General features: G+C 36.9%; 1 protein-coding gene across 1 annotated transcript in view; it reads right to left on the reverse strand.

Annotated features, from left to right (window-relative positions):
* LOC150079790 (sister chromatid cohesion protein PDS5 homolog B-like) overlaps window positions 1-23,755 on the reverse strand; it is a 284,729-nt gene that overhangs the window by 201,411 nt on the left and 59,563 nt on the right. Inside the window, exon 8 of the mRNA XM_090383234.1 lies at window positions 8,840-8,980. Coding sequence (XP_090239360.1) covers window positions 8,840-8,980 — 141 coding nt within the window. The remainder of the gene's footprint in view (window positions 1-8,839; window positions 8,981-23,755) is intronic.

Below are 23,755 nucleotides of genomic sequence, written 5' to 3' on the forward strand. Positions count from 1 at the left end.
AGATCTTCTTTGCTTGCTACCTCGATCAGGACTCCATTATTCCTGATTTTCCGCATGTTGTTTATCTTTATTTCTCTCAGATGAGGCCTCAGCTTTGTTACCACTGTGTCCTTAACTGCCTCACTGGTTTTATGGGTAGAGTCACTTTTTGCTTTCAGAATAACAATGTTGCTTTCCTTGTTTATATTAGGTTGCTTAGTAGCTATTTGTTTTGCTTTAGTTATGTCCTGTTTGCCATTAACCTTTGCACATTGGGCATAGGTTAGTGTGTTCATTGTTTTATAGTTGTTCTTCTCCTCAGTTGTAACCTCTAATTTTGATTTTAACACTTGGTTCTCTGTGTTTAATTCAATCAGGCGCTGCTCAAGCAGTGACCAACAGTTCACTATCTGCAGCCTAATTGCAGAAGTGATTCTGTTGGTTTGCTTGTGCATATATTCTTCTAGATACACTCTGGTTTCCTTTGCCTGTTTGATAGGGTCAGTCAAATTTGTTAGGTAGTCTAGTTTTAGTTCTTCTTCTGTCTTTTGTTGCATCTCTGGAATTTCTATAGTTTCTTGATTTTTTCCTTTCCTGCCCTTCTTAATACTGAGGGGGCCAGGAGGCCAGCTATCCAGTTCGTTACCATTTTCCTCATTAACAGGGGCTTTCTCCCTGAGCACTCTAGCTTCATTTTCAGAGGAGTCTTTTAGGTCATTGTCCAGAATTTGTCATTATTTGATTTTTCAGCCATAATTTCTGCATTAAATTCACTTTCGTAGCAATTTTCTGACGTTTTAAGTAGTGGTTTGAGGTACTTATTTCCAGTGTAGGCCCACTAGAAATCAGAAATCGCAATTTTCAGGTTTTGGCGGAAACGCCTGTAGACAAAGAAAACTATTTTATAAACTAAGTATAAGTTAATTCTGTCAGGAGTATTATATTTTCCATACAAAATAACCTTATCACGAGCCGTTTCAAGTATAATATATTCAAATTTCTCGACTTTTGAGACGTATTCAAATCAGTGGCTATGCCAGTGGGCTCGCTACCGCTGAAGCTGTAGCGATCACGCTGGACAAAATCACTCTCAAAAGAGCAAAAATAGGCAAATACAATCACAAAAACTATTCTTGCCCGACTTAATTTACTTACCTTCATCTGTGATACTCTTCAAACCTGAAAAATCCATGTTCTAATACTTGCCTAAATCGAAGATCGCGCAATATCGTCGTCCGCCGTTTACATCAAGTGGAGCTTCGTGCAGATGCGTCCGTACACTTCCGCGACCACAGCGACACCCATATCTGTGTGACACCACATCTCTGAAATCCCAACAATATCTGCCTTTGATGTTTTGAGCAATACCTCAAATTCATCAAATTTATTTACTAAACTCCTAGCACTGGTGTACACAACCAAGTATACATGCACCTGTTCCTATTCTTAGCTACCCTAACACAACCCATGTGTTTACTTGTACCGCAATAAAGGCGCCCCCATAGCCAGGTGGGAAGGAGCAGCAGTGCGTAGCACACGCTTCTTGATTAGACCGGGGTTCGAGCCCGTCACCACCAAATACGGAGGATATGGAAAGGTCAGGAATGACCACCGCATATTCCCGGAGCAATATGGCCTTAGTTGCTAATGCTCCTAAAAAAAAAAAACAAAAAAAAACAAATAACAATAACAATACCGCAATAACTCCCAGCAGTCTCTGAAATATCCTGTATCTTGTTTTTCAGGCTTCTGCTCATTCCAATAGAAGCAGTGCAAGAATCTCTTTCACCTCTGCCAGTGGCTACTGTTAATCTATTAGTCTTTGTCTCCCCCCAAGCTTGCAGTTTTCCGACCCACCTAACACTGCTAGATAGCACCAACAAATATTCTTGCACCCTTTCTATTTAAGTGTATCCCATCCCTATAGAAGCAGTCTGTCATGTTAACAAGTACAGTCCAGGCTAAAAAAAATTCTACCCCTTGAGCCTTGCACAATCTTTCCAGGGCCGAATTGATCGAAATGCAACCTAACACAATCCAAACCTGCAACAAATCTATTTCCACAAAACATCATGGTTAAAATCACTCAGTCCAGTAATAAACAACAAAATACCTTTGCAAAAGTTGAGTTCAATTCACTGTTCTAGTTATAGTTTCCTAGCCCAAAACAAGAATCTAGGCCAGCACATGGACTCTAAATATACAGAAAAAGCCCTTCACAAGCCAGAAACAGTCTGGCAAGTCCACATCAATAACCCTTAACATAAAAGGTCATAAGTCTAGAACAAGACTACATTTCACAGACAATTTACACTATTTAGATAGCACAGCCAGGCTCATTAACCTACTCCATCAGAGTATACAATTGACCAAGTAAAAGCCATCTGGAGCTACAAAAGCATTTTCCTTAACTAAAACATCAATTTTTTAAAAAAATTTAGAAATGTACAATTTTTAACCATTAACCACGATTATATAAGTCAGCATTTACAAATCGCTTTCTTCTCCTAAAGATTTTATCAGTATAATCCAACAAAGCCAAGAAAATTTCTCTGTTTGCCAGGAAATGAGCCAAATAATTATAGTCATACACATTAGTCAATAATTGTAACTCATGTCTAAGATCAATGTACGTAACACATGTCTAAGATCAATGTACGTAACACAGTCAAAGATCAGTTGCTCCACACTCGCTGGAGCACCGCGATGATAATAGGGAGAGTTAGAAAGTCCTAATGCAAAAAGTTTAGTATTTAAACTCCCATGATCTGTAATCAAAAAAGACACAAAGGCCAGGGAAGAACCATGTATATTGTTGTCTGTTAAATTCCAAAACAGTGGGCAAAAATCTATTCGTGACTCTGCCCAATTCAGAGAGAGACCACCTGTAGGAACTACAGCCTGAGCCTTGAAGTATCCTCCTTTCTCGTTAATTCTAAGTTAATTGACTAATTTCCTATTTGTGCAGGAATAGCCTTATGACTATGATACAGAAGATATTATGATATTACCTCATACTGAATTGGAATTTTTCCACACAGGACCTATAAAGCCATGGCTGAGATTGTCCTGTATGTCTGAGAAACAGCCAAAAGAAAGAAATGCTGAGCTTGAAGGAGGTATTTTTTTAACCTGGCAATTGTTTATTCTGAAGCTCCAAGCTCCAACGGTGCAGCATACTAGGGGAAGAAAAATACAGGTATATTGCAATTTAAGAGTCGATGGTTTAATGGCCCAAGCATTGTAATTCGGATAATTTTTCCCATTAATTCTTTGATTTTTTTAACACATATTTTGCATGAGAAATAAAGTTAAATTTGTCGTCAAGCATTATATCTAAATATAAAATTTTGTGAAAATCCTCACTGGGAGTTATCACAGAGATGGACAGATGGACAAAGAAATTAATAACTGCCAGATCCAATTTCAATTAAATTCTGAATGGCTTGAAAAATGTTTTCTCTAAAAGAGCAAAATGTAAAATTTCATGAAAATCCATCCACTATGGGTCGAGTTATTGCATATAGAAGGCCAGACGTAGTGAAGACAACAGATACTTTCTGCATATATACTAACGAGCCTAATTAGGGTACAACCTGTAAAATTCAGGTGGGCTCTTTGTGAGTGAGTCAAACAAATTGCAGCCAATGAGAAAAGAAGGAAGTACACAGAAACTCCTTCCCAAAACAATCCTTCCTGTGCCAGTCGTTAAGTTCAATCTAAGCTGAATACAATACAATACAGTTTCCATGAATTCTTGCAATTCAAATAAATATTTTAACTGTCTTTTGACTAAGAAGATCTATTCTTAGTCAAAAAACTAAAAATATAACAATATCTATTCTTTTCCCTGGAACTGCTTCCATAGCCTGCTTACTCACTATGCTGAGATTGACAATGACTCCCAATGTGATTTAAACATTTAGAGTTAAAGGAGGAGGGATGCAACCTCACCTCCCATAACCATATCATGGATTTATAATAATAAATAAGAATTTGCAGCATCCACAAGTCACCTCAAAATACATTATTTTTAAACAAATAACATTACTGAAAGACTGTCCAATTATTTGTTTAAAATATGAGGCACCAACATGCTAGCATTTTTGGGACTGACCAATCTCTCATCTAATCTCAATTAGTGCATCACTGTTGACTTGTGAATAACAAAGTAGTTCTTTTTTTTTTTTTTGTTAGTTGTTGGCGCATTGGCTTCTGTGGCCATATTGCACCTCCCAAGGTTTTTGCATTTTCTACTCTGATCCAAGCCCGAGGCGGGATTCAAACCCACGACCTTTGGGTTGCCAGGCAGGCACTTTACCCACCCGGCTAGCCTGGTCAGCCAAAGTAGTTCTATGTGGGTCACCGTGCAGTATAAAAAAAGTTAAGATGAAGTATTTAATACAGCAGAAGTACGCTACCTAGTCATTTCAATATGAAAATGAGCTAACATGTTGGACTGACGTTGGCTTGAATCACTGCTTTGGCACAATATGGTATGAAGACAACATGAAAAATTCCAGACTCTTCATGTAACAAAACTTCCTTTAATACTTGGAGTGATATAGGCAGATGATTGTACAGGCAACCCCTGTATAACACGGTACTTCTACAACACAGTTTGAGAAGTGCGGCAACCTTGCACAACACGGTACTTATATAACACAGTTTCACTCTAACACGGTTTGAGAATTGCGGGAAATCTCATGTAACATGGTATTTTTCAGCTTTTGTGCTGGGAAAACCCTGCTGTTATGTTAAATGTAATTTTCAATGTTTCCATTCCTTTTTGTGAATTCCCGCTGTTGACTCACTAGTTGTTATCACCTTCATGATATTTTTCTAAAACACATTTCTGGAGGTCACTACCATAAAACTATAAAAACAATTTGCAGTTTCCAGTTTACTGGGCTTTTCTGTTAGTGCAATCAATTGTAAACGGGTAGTGAACTCAATCTTGCATTTGTTATATTATCAATAGCTGGAATTGTGTGGGTTTTTACTTTATTTTTTCATGTAACATTTAACTTTGTTAATTGGTAAGGTAATAAAGTTAAATTTGAGTTTTATATCTAAGGGGGGTCCACTGTATTTTGTTGGGAGATCCCTAGGTGAGGTTCTGTGCTATTGAACTTGTGATTGTTTGTTTGAGACCATAAAAAATTGTGCCTTCGAAGCGTGCAGATTGTGACTTTGATTGTGACAAAGAGCAGAAGGTACACAAAAGCTAGATGCTGCAGAAGAGATTGTGCATAGCAGCAACAGGGAGGAAGAAAATTAAATGAACGTACATTATCTGACATATAAGTATCACAGTTTGTAAGGTAAGACGTTTGTTCAGTTATTACAACTTATAAAATTTATAACTTTATAAAAATAAAATTAAAATATTAAGTTATTACTACTATAAAAATTAAGTTTCTGATATTTATAAAAAAATTGGTGTATTTTTGTTAGCTTTTGGAATGTAACCCCCCTTTTTGTACTGGTTCTTAGTTCTGTATTAACATGGTTTCGCATTACATGAGATTTTGTAGGAACCAAACTACTGTGTTATACAAGGGTTACCTGTACTGACAAATGTGCCTTTCCAGGTCATCTCACAGATGTTCAGTGAAACTGAGATTCAAGGTTGTGCTAGCCAGCTAGATGCTTAAGTTGTCCACATCTGTCAAACTACTCTTTTCATACATCTGGTGTGGTAGATGATTACAATGTCATCTTGAAAGTGACCCTGTACACAGGAGTAAACAATCAACATTGTCCAGTATACCCATTATACTGTTTGGATATAGAATCAGGACGGAATCAGGGGAACAAGGGATAGGATGTGTTCATTACAAAAATATCCCCTTCAGTATCCACACGTCCTACAAGCATGTCAGCTATAAAACATGCCTTCAGAAACTCAGATTAATCTGCTCATAATCTCATAACCACCTCTCAATTTTTCATTCTTATTCACACCCTATCCAAATCTGAGATCAATCTTAATCTCACAGCTACAAGATTAAGATACTGAAGTACTAATTTATTCAATACTCAACTGTGACTTCAGCATTAGTTTTGTCAACACATGGAATATAACAGATTTCAGTCATGTTCTGATAAGTTTTCCTTCTTATTATTAAAATTTAGTAAAAGACCTGATAATCGTTGTATACCCTCTATCAAAAAAAAAAAAAAAAAAAAAAAATGCCCTCTATGGAAAAAAAAAAAAAAAAACATCGATCTATTTTAAAACACCCAGTGCTCTTTTATAAGTTACGTTCTGCAATTTAATTATGTTCCATACAAAATATCAGTTTATAATTAAGGCATTAAGCTAATTTGGGTTTTTAAAAATTTTATAATACGAATTTTCTTCTCTTTCTACTTTCTTTAGACAACAACAGAGCCTAAAGTGGTTCAAAAATACTTTCAGTTTTAGAGCAAGATTATTTGGAACTTACTTGTAATAATTATACCACGCTTAGAAACAAACAAACTATAATTTTATCTGTTTATCATATGGAGTTAAATGTTATATTACTTATAAGTTAATACGGAACAGGATAGTTCCAGTGACTCATGTGGTTTCCTCCACTGTGCATCCTTCCATTAGTGCTGAAAAGCATAAATGGAAACTCGGTGGATCATATTACCACCCTCTAGTTCTGTGTCCATCTTTTGCGTTCCTACTCCCTTAGTGCATTAAGCATAAAGAAGTTGTCTATGCAAAGGTAACTTCTTTTTTGCTAATCTAAACAGCAGCTAGAAGTTCCAAAATTGTGCATGTTTGACTGAGTGAATTTATTATTTTTATAATTATGCAATAATACTTGCTTTCACTGCACATAATATGCTTTTCATATTGGCTTTCTCATCATATTTGTGATGATGATGCATCATGAATATGATGAGCATATATATAATGAAACTGAAATATGTGTATCTCTTGGATTTTGCCAGCTTGATCAGCATATTCATTCCCTAAAATTTAAGAATGCTGGACCCAGCAAAAGATTACAGAATGTTGCCCGCTTTTTTGAATTTGTCACAAATGTGATCTGATATAATTCAGGATTGGATACCTATTAGAAGATCCAATTTTTGATAACTTAACTGCACCTAAGAGTCAGTAAACATTACATACTTTGAAGAAGTAAGTCTAAATTCTAATTTCACTGAACAGAGAAACCCACTGGGGATTTCTTTCCCAATTTGTCAAAAATTAAGATCACAAATTGGCAAGCAGATGGAATTCCATGAAGAGTCAACATTACCCATCACTTTCTTAATCAAGTTAAGATGAATATCTTAACTCTGTTAAAAATAGAGTGATCTAAGGACAGTTGGCTTATTTGTTTTGAGTTTCTTTGTATGGTAAATTTCTCACTGTTGATCAAAAAGGCATTTTTAAGTGGAATGAGAGAGGAGATTGCATTTTTGCTGCAAATACAAATAGTAGCTTCTTTTTTATAAGAGGTTGGTTTCATGAGCAGACTATTAACTGGAGATGTTCTTAAAGCACACAAATTATGAATAACAATTAACCATTTTAGTGACTTTCCATAGCAGAATCATAAAGAGGGGTAGTATAGTAAAAATGACATTTGATCAATGTTCTGTTCTATCCCCATTCCCATGTAATGACTAAACTACACTAAATATACTGATGTGCTCTAAGAAAGTTAAGTTTATAGCATTAATTCCAAGGCCAGATGAGGACTAATGTTATAAGTAAATACTATTAAGTAACCAAAGGAAACTTTAACGATATTCAGTAACCAAAGGAAAAAAAAGTTTTTGTTTTGTTTCATGGTGTCTCTTAATATTCTACATATTACACAAAATGCACTTTGTATTTTATTCTACACTGGTGTGCAAAATTTAAGGACCAGTCAAGTTTTCACATGTAGTTTCTCACAGGAGGGGCCTGGATATGGGTACCACCAAAGGAACCTTGTGAGGTACAGAAATGATGAAGGAAACAACACCGACACAACAACGGAAACAAAACAGAGGGACTTTATTCAAAAATGGCAACATAGCACTGGCTGCCATGATACAGATGCATCACTGCCAAAGATGAAACAAGGGGAAGAGGTGGCCCTCAGTAGGAGATATGGCCACCCCCTAATGTCGATGCAGGCTTTTCATCGCCTGTCCATACTTAGAACAACATTGTTGATAAGTTCTTGTGGGAACATTGTCTATTCCTCTGTCAGCGCCATCTTCAGCTGGTGAACATTTTCTGGTGGGTGTGAACGTGTCGTTAGGCGTCTCCTCAGAGCGTCCATATGTGTTCGAGGGGATTTAGATTGGCGGAAAGGGCAAGTCAATCCATACGAACAATGTCCTCACTTTCCAAAAGCATATCAACAGCTGCAGTGCAATGGGGTGTGGCGTTATCATCCATAAGCACGAACTTGGGGCTAATGGCACCTCGGAACAGATGAACATGGGGAAGGATTACCTCAATACAGTAACGTGCACCGGTTACAATACTGCCTTCCAGTATCCAGAGTTGTGTATGTCCATCCAAGATAATGCCTTCCCAGACGAGAACACCTCGACCGCCATGTCGATTCCTTTCAATGATGTTTGCGGGGTGATACCGTGTGCCAACCTCTCGCCAGATTAGCTGACATCCAGAATAGCTGCTGAGACTAAATCTACTCTCATCAGTAAAGAGTACCTTAAGTAAAGATTTTGTGGTTGAAACCTTTAGAAATTGTGTTGGTCCTTAAGTTTTGCACACCAGTGTACTTGAATAAACTCATCATATCAATGTGAATGGTATTCTAAAGGAATTAACTTCCTTATATATTGAAAAACACAACTAGATAACATACTTAAAAGATAAATTCTAACTCACCTTCAATTTCACTTCAAGCTGTGACAACACAGAAACCAACATGCTTGGACAAATCTGATAAACTTCATATATGAGATCATATAAATGATGAGCAACTTCACTCTGAGATGTTTTGCCCAAGACCAGAGCATTATTAAAAAACTACAAAAAAAGGTAAACAATACAATACAAGTTAAAAGTATTTTACAACAAAAGCTTGATTATCCAATACTCAGAAAGCTCAAGCAACTGGCACTTTTCTTCCCATTATAACAATGCATTCAGTTACCTAATAAAAGTAGACTTAGCATATCATGGTCTAAGTTGTTAATGCAACTTAAAAACCAAATCAGTAAACAATCCAATAAATCAACATGACAAAAATTCAGAACCATCCAACACAAAATGACACATATTCATTTTGTGATTTCTCAGAAATTCTTGTTAACTCATAGTCCACTGCCAACAGGAATTCTAGTGGTTCTACAAGGAGTAAGCAGTTGCCACTGTATATAATATGAAAGCTCACTGCCTTGTTTTGTTTGTTATTGTAATATATTTTCAGCATCCTTTGAAAATTACTAAAATTAATGTATCATGTAGGAGACAAAAAAGAAGTTTTCTTAACTTTACCATAAAATTTGTAGCTAATTAAGCAACTTAAGAAAGATGAGAACTGCAGTGTGTTACTGAAAAAATTTAATCTTCATTAATCAACAATTCACTACGTCACAATTCAGACAGCTCAAGTTCCGACATCTGCAACTTCCTGTAACAAGGAAAAACTGTCATGACAATGGAACTGATTTTGATGAGAAAATTTTTTGATATTTCTTAACCCTCAGCTAACCTCTGGTAGTTGCTTATACTAGCAAATATTTGTGCACTTCTAGTGTTCTGAAATTTGTGAGTTAATGGATATGTACAGGGTAATCACATTGTAAAGCAATGTAATGTAAAAATATATCAAAGGTTAATGTATGTAGATTAAGCTTCATCAGAACATAATAATCTACATACATTAAAATGTAATTAGTTTTATTCTGGGGCTTTAATTTATTTGGTTAAAAATATGATTCAAAATGTTATCCTTCTGAAACAATAACAAAGTAGCATTCTCTTATATGGTTAGGAAATGACAATAAGTGGTTGATAACACCATTCTGCATGGTTTTCAATATTTGTAACTAATAGCTGTTTTTAACTCAGTTTTTTAAGCTGATTTCATAAAGGTTATTCATTTTCACATACTGTTTTTTCACAAATCACTAATGGTCTAAGTTGTTAATTAATATCGAGAGTTGTATTATTGAATATATAAAGTTAGCAGTAAATGCTGGGAATTTGTAAACTAAATCTTCACACGTTAGCAACACTGCCTTCAGTCATTTGTTTCCTGACCTTGAGAGCTCCATGCAGCAGCGTTTATTTTTGAGGCTACTGTGTCAAACTTGTGCTGTAAAGTGAGTAAAGTGTTCTCACACAAGTGTTTGAACAATCTAAACTTATTTTGTTATATTTGTGGATGTTGTTATTTGGTTTTTAGGAGCATTAGCGACTAAGGCCATATTGCTCCGGGGATATGCAGTGGTCATTCCCTGACCTTTCCGCATCCTCCGTATTTGGTGGGTACGGGCTCAAACCCCGGTCTAATCACAAAGCGTGTGCTACGCACTGCTGCTCCTGCCCACCTGGCTACGGAGGCGCCATATATTTGTGGAAGTTATGTAGTCCTCAAGCAAAGACAAGATATTACAGAATTTGAAAAAAATGTGTATTTGTGCTTATTTTGGAGTGAAACTCTATGACCAATATAAATAATGGACTCCACATAAAATTTGTTGAACCTGAGTTGAAGCAGTCAGATTATGGAAAAATGGTAAAAAGAAGGCTAATGCCATTTGCAATTCCTATGATTTGGCAGGAGCCTACAAACCACTGTGATGACTGTTACTTTTGCTTAGTTAATGTAGAGGGATACAATGCAAAGAGTAATAAGGGCATTATGTAACCTAATAGTCCATCTGCCATTAGACTAGTCCCACATGGAGATAACTTGTCAATTCCGTGACCTCCACTCATATTGGAGAATGTAGCAGCATAGAGTGCTGAAAGTGAAGTTTCTGAAGATGAAACTGAAGTCTACATGCCTGGAGACATCAAGTCCATCTCTCAATTGTTTTCATGGCATGAACTCAATGATCTTGTAGGAGATTTATATTAACTGAAGAATCAGCAGAACTCCTTGGTTCTAGATTTAAGTAAAAAAAAAATCTTATAGTGCATGGGACATTTTTTTCATTGTACAGACACAGAGAATGAGAATTAGTTCCCTACTTTTCTGAGGATGATTCTGTGATTTTTTTGCAGTAATATAAATGACTTGAACTATTTAGGAATTAGATACAATCCTACACAGTGGAGACTTTTTATATGACTCATCAAAGAGGAGTCTCAAAGATGTGTTGCTCCACAATGGAAATAAATATGAGTCAATTACAGTAGCTCATTCTGTGCATTTTAAAGAAACATATTAGAACCTGAAGAAGTTGTTGACAGATATTAAGTATGAAAAATACCGTCGGTTGGTCTATGCTGAATTTAAAGTGATAGGCATGTTACTTAGACAGCAATCTGGCTACACAAAAATGCCTTGCTGTTTGTGCGAGTAGGACAGTCAGGAAAGGAGTAAGCACTAGGATGCGAAAGACAGGCAGGTTGTTGCCTGGATCAAAGAACACAGTTCTTAAACTCTTGGTAGACCCCAAAACTGTCCACCTCCTTCCACCCTTGCACATCAAACTGGGTTTGATGAAACAGTTTGTGAATGCTTTACCTCAGGAAGGTTCTTGCTTCAACTACCTTGATAATAAATTCCCATCGATAACCCAAAAGAAGCTAAAACAAGGTATTTCGTTTGGACCTCAAATTCACAAACTGATGAGGGATTGAGATTTTGAAGAAACTATGAATAAAAGAGAAAAACAGGCATGGATTGGTCTATTGTTGAGAACTTCATAGGGAACAACAAGAACCCAGAGTACAAGAATATTGTTGAAAATATGTTGGCAAACTTCAAGAAGCTGGGCTACAACATGAGTGTCAATGTACATTTTATACACTCTCACAATGACTATTTCCCAGAAAATCTAGGAAGTGTTAGTGAAGAACAGGGTGAGAAGTTTCATCAGGATATTAAAGACATGGAGGTTAGGTACTGGCGGAGATGGAATGTCAACATGATGGCTGACTATTGCTGGATGCTGAAGAGGGTCTGTAAAGTAGAAGGATCTGCAAGAAAATCAAAGAAACAAAAAACTGGCCTATTGCAGATCAGTTTTTAAAATGAGAGGTGAGTGTTTAGTGGATTTTTTACTACACTGCCCTTTTTAATAGTGTTTTAAACATGTATTTAAATATAAAAGTCTAGTAAGAGTAGAATTTTGTTATAACTTCAGTGCACAAATTCTGCCAAAATTAATAAAAATTAGTGAAAAATCAAATTTTCTTTTGTGATTCTCGAAGAACCTGGCACAATGAAAACGAACTGAGGTCATTTTTGAAATCAGCATTAGAAAATGATTCAGAAACTCCCTTTTCTGAGAAAACACCATCAAAAAATAATTTTCTATAAAAATATAACTACATATATAAATATTTATACACATATATATATATATATATATATATATATATAAATACATAAATATAAATATATATAAAAATATAACTTGCCAAATAAAAGCAATATGTAAACAATAATTCTTTATTATATGTTTATATAAATATGTGCATGTGTGTAGGGTGTTTCAGTTAAACAGCAACAAGGTCTATCTTGCTTCTTTTAAGAGTTTGACCATATGTTGTTCAGATCTTTTTTTGTCAATGTGAGACTGGCTGATAGTTTTTTTGTTAAAATTGGAGAACTTTGAAGTATTACCATTCAGATACTAAATGGTAATACTTTCAAGTATTAAGTATATTATCAAGTATTAAAATCTAAATGGTAATACTTGAAAGTATTACCATTTAGATTTTACAGTTTATAAATTAAACATTTGCTCAATCAACTGCTTTTTTCTCAATGGGAAAGATTTTCCAGCTTAAGTGTAGTCTAAAAACGTTATGACTGTATTTCTGAAATTAATGTAAACCAAATTTATTTGAGGAAAAAACAAAACAAACACAATAGTTGCATGTGATGTTTACTCTTCAATATATGTGCATTTGGTCATTTGTACGATATCTCCACATGCTAAAACTGTCATTTTTTTATTTTATTTATTTATTTTTTTCAAATAAAATGGTTTATACTCTTTTCAAGAAGGATTACCAATGGATTAATTTTTCTGAAATCTAATTTGGTATTTTAAGTTTACAAAACCTATGTTTTTATTAAACTATATTAGAAAAATGATATGTGTTTTTGGACTAAATGACAGAGAAAAACATCTGATTAAACAAATTGTTCAGAAAAAAAGCTGATTAAGCAAAACTTCAGTTTAGAAATTTTAAAACCTAAACAGTTATACAGTTACTGAACTGAACAGTTAGTCTAATTTTAATTTCAAATTCAAAAATTTCAGTCCAAATACAACAAAAAGATTCAGACAACAAATTGTCTAAACTTAAAAATAGACCCCAGTGTGTTTTTATTGAAACACTGTGCGTGCGCGCACTGGAAATTTCAAAATTTGTTTATATTGATACCCATTTCATTTATAAGTACAATATCAACATTAAAAATTATTTACAAGCACAATACCAGCACATAAATTGTCAGCCAGTGGCATTTTAGGATTCTTTACAAAACTTACCATTGGACCTATGTGAGTAGAGGGAAGCCTTAGTCATTAGTGGTACCTCCGTAGCCAGGTGGGCAGGAGCAGCAGTGCATAGCACACGCTTCTTGATTAGACTGGGGTTCGAGCCCATGACCACCAAATACAGAGGATGCGGAAAGGTTAGGGAATGACCACCGCATATCCCCGGAGCAATATGGCCTTAGTTGCTAATGCTCCTAAAAACCAAACAACAACAACAACAGTCATTGGTAGATTGCCAAAAATACTGTTGATAGTTTACCATATAGTGTCTGAGAGTGAGGAACTCTTACTTGTCTCACTTGGGTCTAATGATATGATTCAGAAAGAATGCTGAAATATCACTGGATAACAATTTACTGTTAATATTTGGCAAAGCACATTATAACCAAAAAATTTAATCATTTTTCCCCAGTTTTTTTTTAAATAAATACACTCTTTGCTTAGTAAATAAATACTTTGTTTACTAATGTTTTATGAGTATAAAGACTAAAAGACATCAAGTATTAAAAGTTATATCATTTCCTTTACATTCTACTAATACACAATGCTGTTATGGACTTACAATTTACACAGCTTCTGAAATAGTCATGTAATTTACTTTTCCAGAACTGATGACAGCAATTTTTCAGTCCATAATTCTTAATAGTGGTCAGATGCAATAAATAAAAATGTTCACTATCACTGTGGCATTCTAATCACTCCATCACCTCATTAATGTTTTAAAGCACTTTGTTAATTTCTGGTGCTTTTACCTTAAGAGTCATTCACATTATCATCTGAGCCACTCCTATATCACTGGCACTTTGTTTGTCAGTTGTCTTCCACACTGTTCACAGAGGCTGCAATTTCTTCCTCACTCAGGTAACACACAACTAGAGTTTCTGCATCCAACTCAATCCAAGCAGCCAGATCATTTGCTCCAAGACTACCACCAAGTATGTTACAAGCAGCCTTTCCTTCTTGTTCTGAAAATGCTGCTAATTCAAGTTATTATTAGTATCTCATCTTTTCCAATAGTTTTCGATTGCTGTTGAGCTTACTTTCTCCCATGCTAATCATCATCATTCTTCTCGTTCTTGGTAATTCCCTTCTACTTCTGACTCTCTCTCTCTCTCTCTCTCTCTCAGGGTAATTCAGAATTTTTTTTTTTTTTTTTTTGGCTGGCACAGCATAAGCCTCAGGCTTCCTTGCACCATACAGCTAATAATAATAATAATCCAGTATTGTATGCAACATCTTTCAGTGTTAATGTTTTTAGAAATTCTAGAATTTGAATTTCTGAGTTCACAACATCAGCAAGTAGCTCAACAAGACAGTAGGCTTATAAGGCTTGAATAATGCCCTGAATTGGTGCAGTTGTGTTCCTTGGCAGAAATGCAACTCTGACTTGCCACCTTTTGATTTCGGGACATTAGCCAAAGGATGAAGTGGGCAGTGATCCAACAGTAACAGAGCCTTTTCTTCAAGATTTTTGGAAAGCAAGTGGCAGTTCATCAATGGTACAAAATCACTTTCAAATCATAGAGCAAAAATATCACTCATCATTCAAGCATTGGAGATATTTTTATAAATAACAGATAGAGATTTCATGTTGATATGCTGAAAACACTGGAGATTTTGACATTTACTGATGCGAAATGTTTTTTTGTGCACAGTAACATGGTAATTCTCTCTCTTTGTTAGTTTTCATGCCCGCTTTGTTGGGTGCCTTTTAACTGCCTTGGCTATCTCATGAGGTGCCTTCCATCTACAAAGCCACTCACAGACGTTTTAAATGAGTCATTATCTCCACCAAGTAGCTTAGGAAATTTAAGTGCCTATGCATTCAAAATTACCCCATTTATCGGTACTCCTTCACTACTCTTCTAGAAACCACTTGTATAAGCATTGGTCTACATAACTGTTTCCACAAAATCTAGTTTCCTTTCTTTGGAGGCCTACTTCATCTTCTATGGAGTATACGGATCAACACGATTTTTCATCCTCTTTCATGCAACGTTTCTTCTGGAATTCCACACTTGCAAAATATACTGCATTTTGTTTCACCACTCTTCATACTTTCAATAACACTGAAGTAGTTAAGGCCAACACACAAAATATTACAAAAACGAAAATATCCATATTCATTAATTTTATGATGCTAAATACGAAAATCACATTAAAATTTGTCAATTGGCTCTTGTTTTCAAATTTCAGTTGGGGTCTCATATTAGCGAATTACTCTACATTATCAACTACAGCTCTCAGCAAAATGCACAGCAACACTGCAGTTTCAATACCACCATGCTCTTATCACGTGAAAAATTGTTATCCCCTCGAATGCGTCTTCAACTCTGTTCCAGTAATCCTTGAATGTGGCTAGGTACTAGGTGATTTGTTCTCAGTTAACGGTTGTTCTCTGTAAGAGTCCTACTTTTTTCACCGTATTTGCATCATGTAAGATTAATACGCCCCGTAATTGTGTGAATAGTCCAGATGACTTCTGTTACACATGTGGAGAAGTCATGTTAGCTTCAAGAAAGCATCCCTTACTAGAGTCATAAAAAAGGCCTACTTCTTGTACTTTGGGAGTAAAGTAGGTGACCAGGACAAGAACTGGGGTCCATACATATGCTGCGTGTGGGTGAATCGAAAGGGACGTTTTACCTTTCGTAGTGCCCATGATATGGAGAAAGCCAACAAATCAGATCACACTGTTACTTCTGTATGGGGCCTCCTATTAGAAAAGGGAGGACAATGAAGAAAAGGTAGAGAGTGATGTACCAAAATATACCATCTGCAATTCATCCCATGCCCTATGGTGAGTGAAGTACTACCTATTCCTGAACCACCCACCGTTTTTCTGTATACTTTGATGAAGATGAAGACACTGATGAACATAAATTTGATGTGCATGAAGAAGTACAGCAGCCTTCCATGTCAAGGGATTCACCATTTTGTCCAAACCTTTATTCTCCTGAACAACACATAATATCACAGAAAGTAAGCTTAATGACCTAATCCTCATCAGGGATTTCGAACTGCCAAAGAATAAGGCAGAGCTTTTGGCCTCGAGGCTACAACAGTGGAATCTTCTAGATCATTCTGTGAAAGTGACAACATTTCCTACTTGAAAAAAAGGCTATGATAAATTCTACCAAACAGAAGGTGAACCCACTGTTTGTAATTTTATGGTCTAATGGCAGCAATGAACATGAGGCATGTTCCCAAAGAATGGTGACTATTTATAGATGCTTCTAAGGTTAGCCTTAAGGCTGTATTATTAGACAATGGAAATGTGCTGCCGTCATACCTCTTGCATATGCTGTCCACAAAAAAGAAGCATATGCAAACATGAAGAACATCATCTTAGGTTTACACTATCAGAAGTATGAGTGGCAGATAAGCAATGCTTTAAAGGTAATTCCCATTTTATTAGGACTACAAAAGGGTTACTTCAAGGGTTTTGGTCCTTGAGGTTGTCACAGACATTCTCTCAGATATGCCAGATAAGCTATACTTGCTACCTGGGAGTCTAAAACATTGATGGAACTGATATTCGGGTGACACTCAAGTCAAGTGGATCCAATTTCGGCGAAGTCCGGACGGTCTGTGACAGCCAAATCCTCTGCTTGCACCTTCACGATGGTGGGACTGTTAATAATCTTGGGTATAACCTCCATGCACAAGTACATGGTGGGTTGCGACGCAGGTGTGAACCAACATAAGCAGGGGTCGAGGTGTGGCGCCCACACCACATGGAGGAATGCCACCCCCTCTATGTTACCAAGCAGTACTAGGTGGTAGATGACTCTCATCAACCGGTGAAATACCACCACTTTGCTTATTGGAGGCTTGAAGTGGTGGAACCCATGCTTAGTCTCTAGAGCTAAGTTCCGGTCAACCCTTCCCAATCTCTTCCATCATGCAGTATGATTGATGACTCTTGAGGTTATGATGAACGTCATGGCGAGATCCAATATTCCTTACGTTTTGAGGGTACAGCTCTAAAACGGTGTTCGCAGGCCGGCTGCTAGTTAGTACACCGGACTGAACCTATTGGTAACTCTCTAGGAGGCTCCCGGATCAGCTAGTGTATAATCTTGCTACCTCTACTCTGCCAGATAGTGAGTGGAGGGAGTCCGAGTAGTGTGTATGCAGGGGGCATTGTCGAGGCCATGTTATGTCAAGGATCTGGGTATATTCTTACCACGTGTACGCCATATCCAAAAATCTCATTACTTCATACAGCATGTCCCACCCACTTTTTCTTACTACTGAATACACCATGAATTGTCAAACTAATAGAGCAAGCTTATCTGCGAAAAGATCTAAACCTCCCAAGCACTTCCTAATTCATTTCACAAATATACGTGGTCTCAATTCTAATCTCAACAATGTCCATATCCACTTGCAGTCTGCCAAACCCCATGTACTTTTTCTGACAGAATCTCAGTTATCGGTTGATTCAACTACTGCTCATCTCAGAAGCCCAAATTATTCGCTGTATGATTCCTTTCGCCTCAAAGGTGGTGCTTGTGCATATGTCCATTCTGATATTCCCTGTCAGAGACTTGGTAATTTGGAATCTCCTCTCTTTGATCTTCTCTGGCTTAAAATCTCTCTACCTCATTGTGTCAAATTCATCTGTTGTCTCTACAGTTCTCCCAACTCCACTAATCACTTGGAGCTCTTTGACTTCCTCTCTTTGCAACTTGACTTTCTCCAGTCCAACTTTCCTAACAGTGAGGTAATTTTCCTTGGTGATTTTAATGTTCACAACTCCAGCTGGCTTCCATTTTCTAGTCACACCGATCCAGCAGGTCGAGATGCTGAGGCTTTTGCAATTACCAATGACCTAGCACAGATTGTTCATTTACCTACAAGAATACCGGACAATCCTAATCATACAGCCAATACGCTTGATCTTTTTCTCACAAACAATCCTTCTAAGTACACGGTCGAAGTGAGAGGTCCTTTAGGCACTTCAGATCACAACTTGGTGATTGCCTCTTCTCCAATGGAACCTTTATCTCATGGCTATTCCCAACCTCGTGTTGTTTGGCATTACAAAAATGCAAAATGGGATGACCTGCGAGACTTCTTTTCTTCTTTTCCTTGGTCGGATTACTGTTTCAAAACTTCTGATGTCAACGTTTGCTCAGATCATGTCAGTGAAATTATTCTTGCAGGAATGGAATCCTTTATCCCACACTCCAATTTAAAATCTCGTCCTTTATCTAAACCTTGGTTTTCCAATAAACATGCTAAGGCTGTTCAAGAGAAGAACGTTGTATATCGTAATTGGCTTCTTTCTAATTCTTCAGTTTCATTTTCAGCCTACAACAAAGCACGCAACAATTGTAAAGCAGTTATTAATCATTCCAAACTTGAGTTTGAACAGGCTAAGAGTAGAAAACTTGCTTCTTGCCCTGATGGTAGCCGAGCATTCTGGTCTCTTGCCAAAGCTATTGGCCGCAAATTTTGCCCATCTCTGCTCCCACCTCTGTCCAAACCAGATGGTTCTGTTGTCACTTCAGCCAAGGATAAAGCTGACCTGCTAGCATCCCATTTTTCTTCCAGCTCATGTATTAATGATCTTGGTAAAACACCTCCCACCATTCCCAACATGCTCCATTTAATGCTGTTGTTATTATTTAAAAGCTATTGGCGCAAGAGCAGCCATTTAATGCCTTCTGTCAAAAGGATGTCAGAAGGATTTTGACGAATCTTGATGCTAAGAAAGCTCCAGGTCCCGATGGTATTTCTCCACTTGTTCTCAAAACCTGTGCTCCTGAACTTACTCCTATTCTTTGCCGCCTTTTTTCACTTTCTTATTCCAAAGGTGTTTTTCCTTCTGCTTAGAAATTTGCTCATATCCAGCCAGTTCCTAAAAAGGGTGACAAATCCCTCCCATCCAATTATCGTCCCATTGCAATTACTTCTACTCTTTCTAAAGTAATGGAGAAATCAATTAACCGCCAACTCTTATACTACCTAGAAACATTCCGTATGATCAACGATCGCCAGTATGGATTCCGTCAGTGTCGATCCACTGGTGATATTCTGGCTTATGTTACCCATTTATGGACTAATTCAATGGAAAGGTTTGGTGAAACACAAGTAGTTGCTCTTTACATCTCAAAGGCTTTTGATCGTGTTTGGCATAAAGTTCTTCTAAACAAGCTTCCATCTTATGGTTTGCCAACTGTTTTTAGTAATTGGTTATCCAGTTTTCTCGCTGATCGCTCACTGAGGCTGATTGTAGATGGCTCTCTGTCTTCTAACTTCTCCACTAATGCCGGTGTCCCCCAAGGTTCAGTTCTTTCCCCCACTCTTTTCCTCTTGTATATTAATGACCTTCTTCCATTGACTGGAAATCCTATCCATAGTTTTGCCGATGATAGCACATTGCATTCCACTTTCCATTTTGAGAAACCTTGTGCTGCTCAATCAGCTTCAACTTCTCGAAAATCTGCTACCAATTCCTTAAATACCGATCTTCAGGTAATTCTCCAGTGGGGCAAAGACAACTTAGTTGATTTCAACCTTTCTAAAACTCAGTCTTGTCTTATATCTCGCAAAAAGGATTCTTCTGCTCCTAAGCTTATCTTTAGTGACACTCCGATTTCTAGGCAAAATGATATATCTCTTTTAGGGATTACCCTGACTTCTAATCTCTCTTGGCACAAGCACATTACAAATATTGCTTCCTCTGCATCTAAAAAAACTTGGTTTTCTCTCTCTCTCTCTCTCTCTCTCTCTGCATTACTTTTCTTCCAAACAGCTGTTCACTCTGTATAAATCGCAAATCCGCCCTGCCATGGAATACTGTTCCCACATCTGGGGTGGTGCCCCCAAAACCTCTCTCAAGCTTCTTGATTCCATTCAGAAGAGGGCAGTTAGGTTAATTAATGATTCATCTCTAACAGAGTCTCTCCACTCGCTTTCTCATAGATGTACTGTTTCTGCTGCATGCCTCTTCTACAGATACTTCCATGGGCACTGTTCTTCTGAATTGGCTTCTATAATTCCCGCTCTCTCTTTCAAAACAGTCTGAACACGTGCCGCCACCAGCCAACATCCATTTACTGTCCAACTTCAAACCCACAGAACCAACTTTTCATCTTCCTCGTTTATTCATTCAACTGCCGGTTTCTGGAACAACCTTCCTTCATACGTATTTCCTGAAAATTACAATCCACAGAAGTTCAAGTCCAATGTCAACAAATATCTTCTTTCGTCTTCTCAACCTCCAACCCAAGCACGGTACTAAGTACTATAGGTTCTAATACCTCTCGTGTTTGGGGTTCACATAAAAAAAAAAAAAAAAAAAAAAAAAAAACACTAAGTACTGTCGCTTTCCCTGCGAATGAGATAGTCGTGCAAAGGCCACCTGCTCTTCTCATGCCTACGAGAAAAGCAGTTGGCCTCAACAAAAATCTTTAACACCTGAAATGAAAAACGTAGCATTTGAACCTCTGATAGCTCCAAATAAAGTTTTACTTTCATCATTCCACATCAAACTGAGGATCAGGAAAAATTTCATGAAGGAGTACCAAAAAAAAAAAAAAAAATTTTAATTCTGTGGCTAAGTTACAGAAAAAATTCTCCTTGACATTTAGTTAAGAAACTCAAAGAAATGAGTTACCTACTTCATCAGAGCAACAGACATGTTGGGTGACCTTCCATGAGAATATCACGAATACACAAAAAACATGAATGTAAAAGTCAATACTTCCCATATCACCTGTTCATCCCATCTAACAGTTTATCTAGTTCTTCCTTTAATTTATTCAAGCTACCTACTTCTACGATACCAATGGGAATTTGTCCGAACAATCAACTATCTTCTGGCTGAAGGCAAATTTATGCACATCTGACCTACAACCTTTCTTGCTCAATTTGAATTTGTGCTATCTCGTGTGTGTAATCTGAGCAGGAGGACGGATTCCATCGACACTGAGCTTACTCAATCCATTCAAGGCCTCAAACACCTCAATCAAACCTCCTTGCAGGTGCCTAGTCTCCAGAAATAAAAACATTTCCTGGTATGGTATAAAAACCATTTTGCTCCCCTCACCAATCTTGTCATTCATCTCTGTATCTGTTTTAACAGATCCACATCCTTCTTAAAATGAGCAATACTAAAGGTGTGGCCTAACTATTTCCTTATAGAATAGGATAATAACCTCCATATCCCTACAGGAAAAATTCCTGTATATTATTGACAAAACTTCATGAGCACTGTCCTGGCAGTCTGTCTGCACAGAGAACTTCATCTCCACTGCCCAGAGTGGTACCATACAGTTGGTCCATTAACCTGGGATTACTGCTCCACATGTGAAGTATACATTTGTCAATATAAACTTCAATTGCCACTAGATCTTGTGAAAGTAGCATATCCTGATTACTATGAATAACTATGCTGCCAACCTTCGTATCATTTCAAAACTTAGACATGCAGCCTAATATACCTTCATCAAAATCAATTAATAAATAGAGAAAACAACAATGGGCCAAGCATGGAATTCTGGGGGACTAAGCTAATAACATTAGTCCAAGAATATCAATACCCATTGATTACCACTCTCTGTCTTCTCCCACTCAGCCATCCCTTTATCCATAACAGCAACTTGCCTTTAATGTCATACTGCTGCAATTTGTATAGCAGTCATTTATGTGCAACAGTATCAAAAGTTTTTCTGAAATCTTAAGTATATGATGTCAAAATTATTTTTTTACATTGAATTCCTTTGTCACTGTGTCATAGTATCCAATCAGATCGGTCAGACAAGATTGTCTCTTAACAAATCCATGCTATGACTGGAATATAACTGCATTCCTGGATGACGCTGCATTACTTCTTTAACTAATGACTCCATTGTTTTCAATGGAACAGGTCAAGCTAAAAGGTCTGTAATTCCTTATGTCTCCCTTTGATCCTCCTTTGAGAATTGGGGATCTATTTGCACATTTCCAGTCTGTAGGGACCTTCCATGAATCCAGGAATGCACTCATAATCATGGCTAAAGGTTTACTTACCTCTTTTGCTACCTCCTTTAATACAACTGGATAGCTCCTATTCACTTCAGATGCCTTTTTTATGTTTAGCTTTAACCATTTCTCTTCAACTTTCTTCTCAATTATCACAAAATCATTCAGCCAGAATCTGACTCACTTCTAGCATTCCCATCCCTAATAAATTCCTCATGTGTGTAGATGCAAAATACCCATTCAGTTTGTCAGAAACCTGAGCAGAATCATCAACAGTTCACCCATTCATATCTAGTGGACCAATGTGATTCAACCCCTTTCTTGCTTGCTTTTCTTTGCCTTCTTTGCCAGAGATATCACACAATCTAACTTAGCTTGCCTAACCTCCTTTGTGACTTAATTGCAGATTAATTTATATCTACTGTAGGCATCTGTATCAACTGATGATTTATACAAATTTCAATCCCATGCACTTTTCTTCACTGCTACGAGTCTCATCAGTTCATCTTACATCTATTTAGGTATATTTCAAAAGTAAAGTTGCATTTTTCCCAATAAAAATACAGTTTGTATGATTACAAACTGCATTTTTATTGGGAAAAATGAGAGGAGTAGCGTTACAAATTTCTGAAGTATAAGACCAACTGTCATTTTATCTCTAAGCTTGAATTAAAGAAGATAAATGATAACAGCGGCACTCCTGACTTGAACTGGTCCAATCAGTTTAAATCAGTGCAAAAAATAATGCTTTCCTTGAAACAGTAATTTACTTTGATGGTTCGACTGTTGATGATCCTGCTCAGATAGCAAACAAACTGAATGAGTATTTTGCATCTACATTCACACATGAGGAATTATTAAGGTTTGAAAATGGCAGAAGGTTACCAAATTGTAGCAGAATACTTAATGATTTTGTAATAACTGAAAGCAAAGTGGAGGAGAAATTGTTGAAGTTTCTCCTTTAATATAACTGGATAGATCCCATCCACCTGGGGTGGATGGGATCTATCCAGTTATATTAAAGGAGGCGGCAAAGCAACTAAGCAAACCCTTAGCCATAATTATGAGAGCATGCTTGGACTCGGGGGAGGTTCCCACGGACTGGAGATGTGCAAATGTATCCCCAATTCACAAA

The sequence above is a fragment of the Mastigoproctus giganteus genome, chromosome 10 (genome assembly GCF_048544385.1).
Source record: "Mastigoproctus giganteus isolate SK-2022 chromosome 10, ASM4854438v1, whole genome shotgun sequence".
Classification (NCBI taxonomy): domain Eukaryota; kingdom Metazoa; phylum Arthropoda; class Arachnida; order Uropygi; family Thelyphonidae; genus Mastigoproctus; species Mastigoproctus giganteus.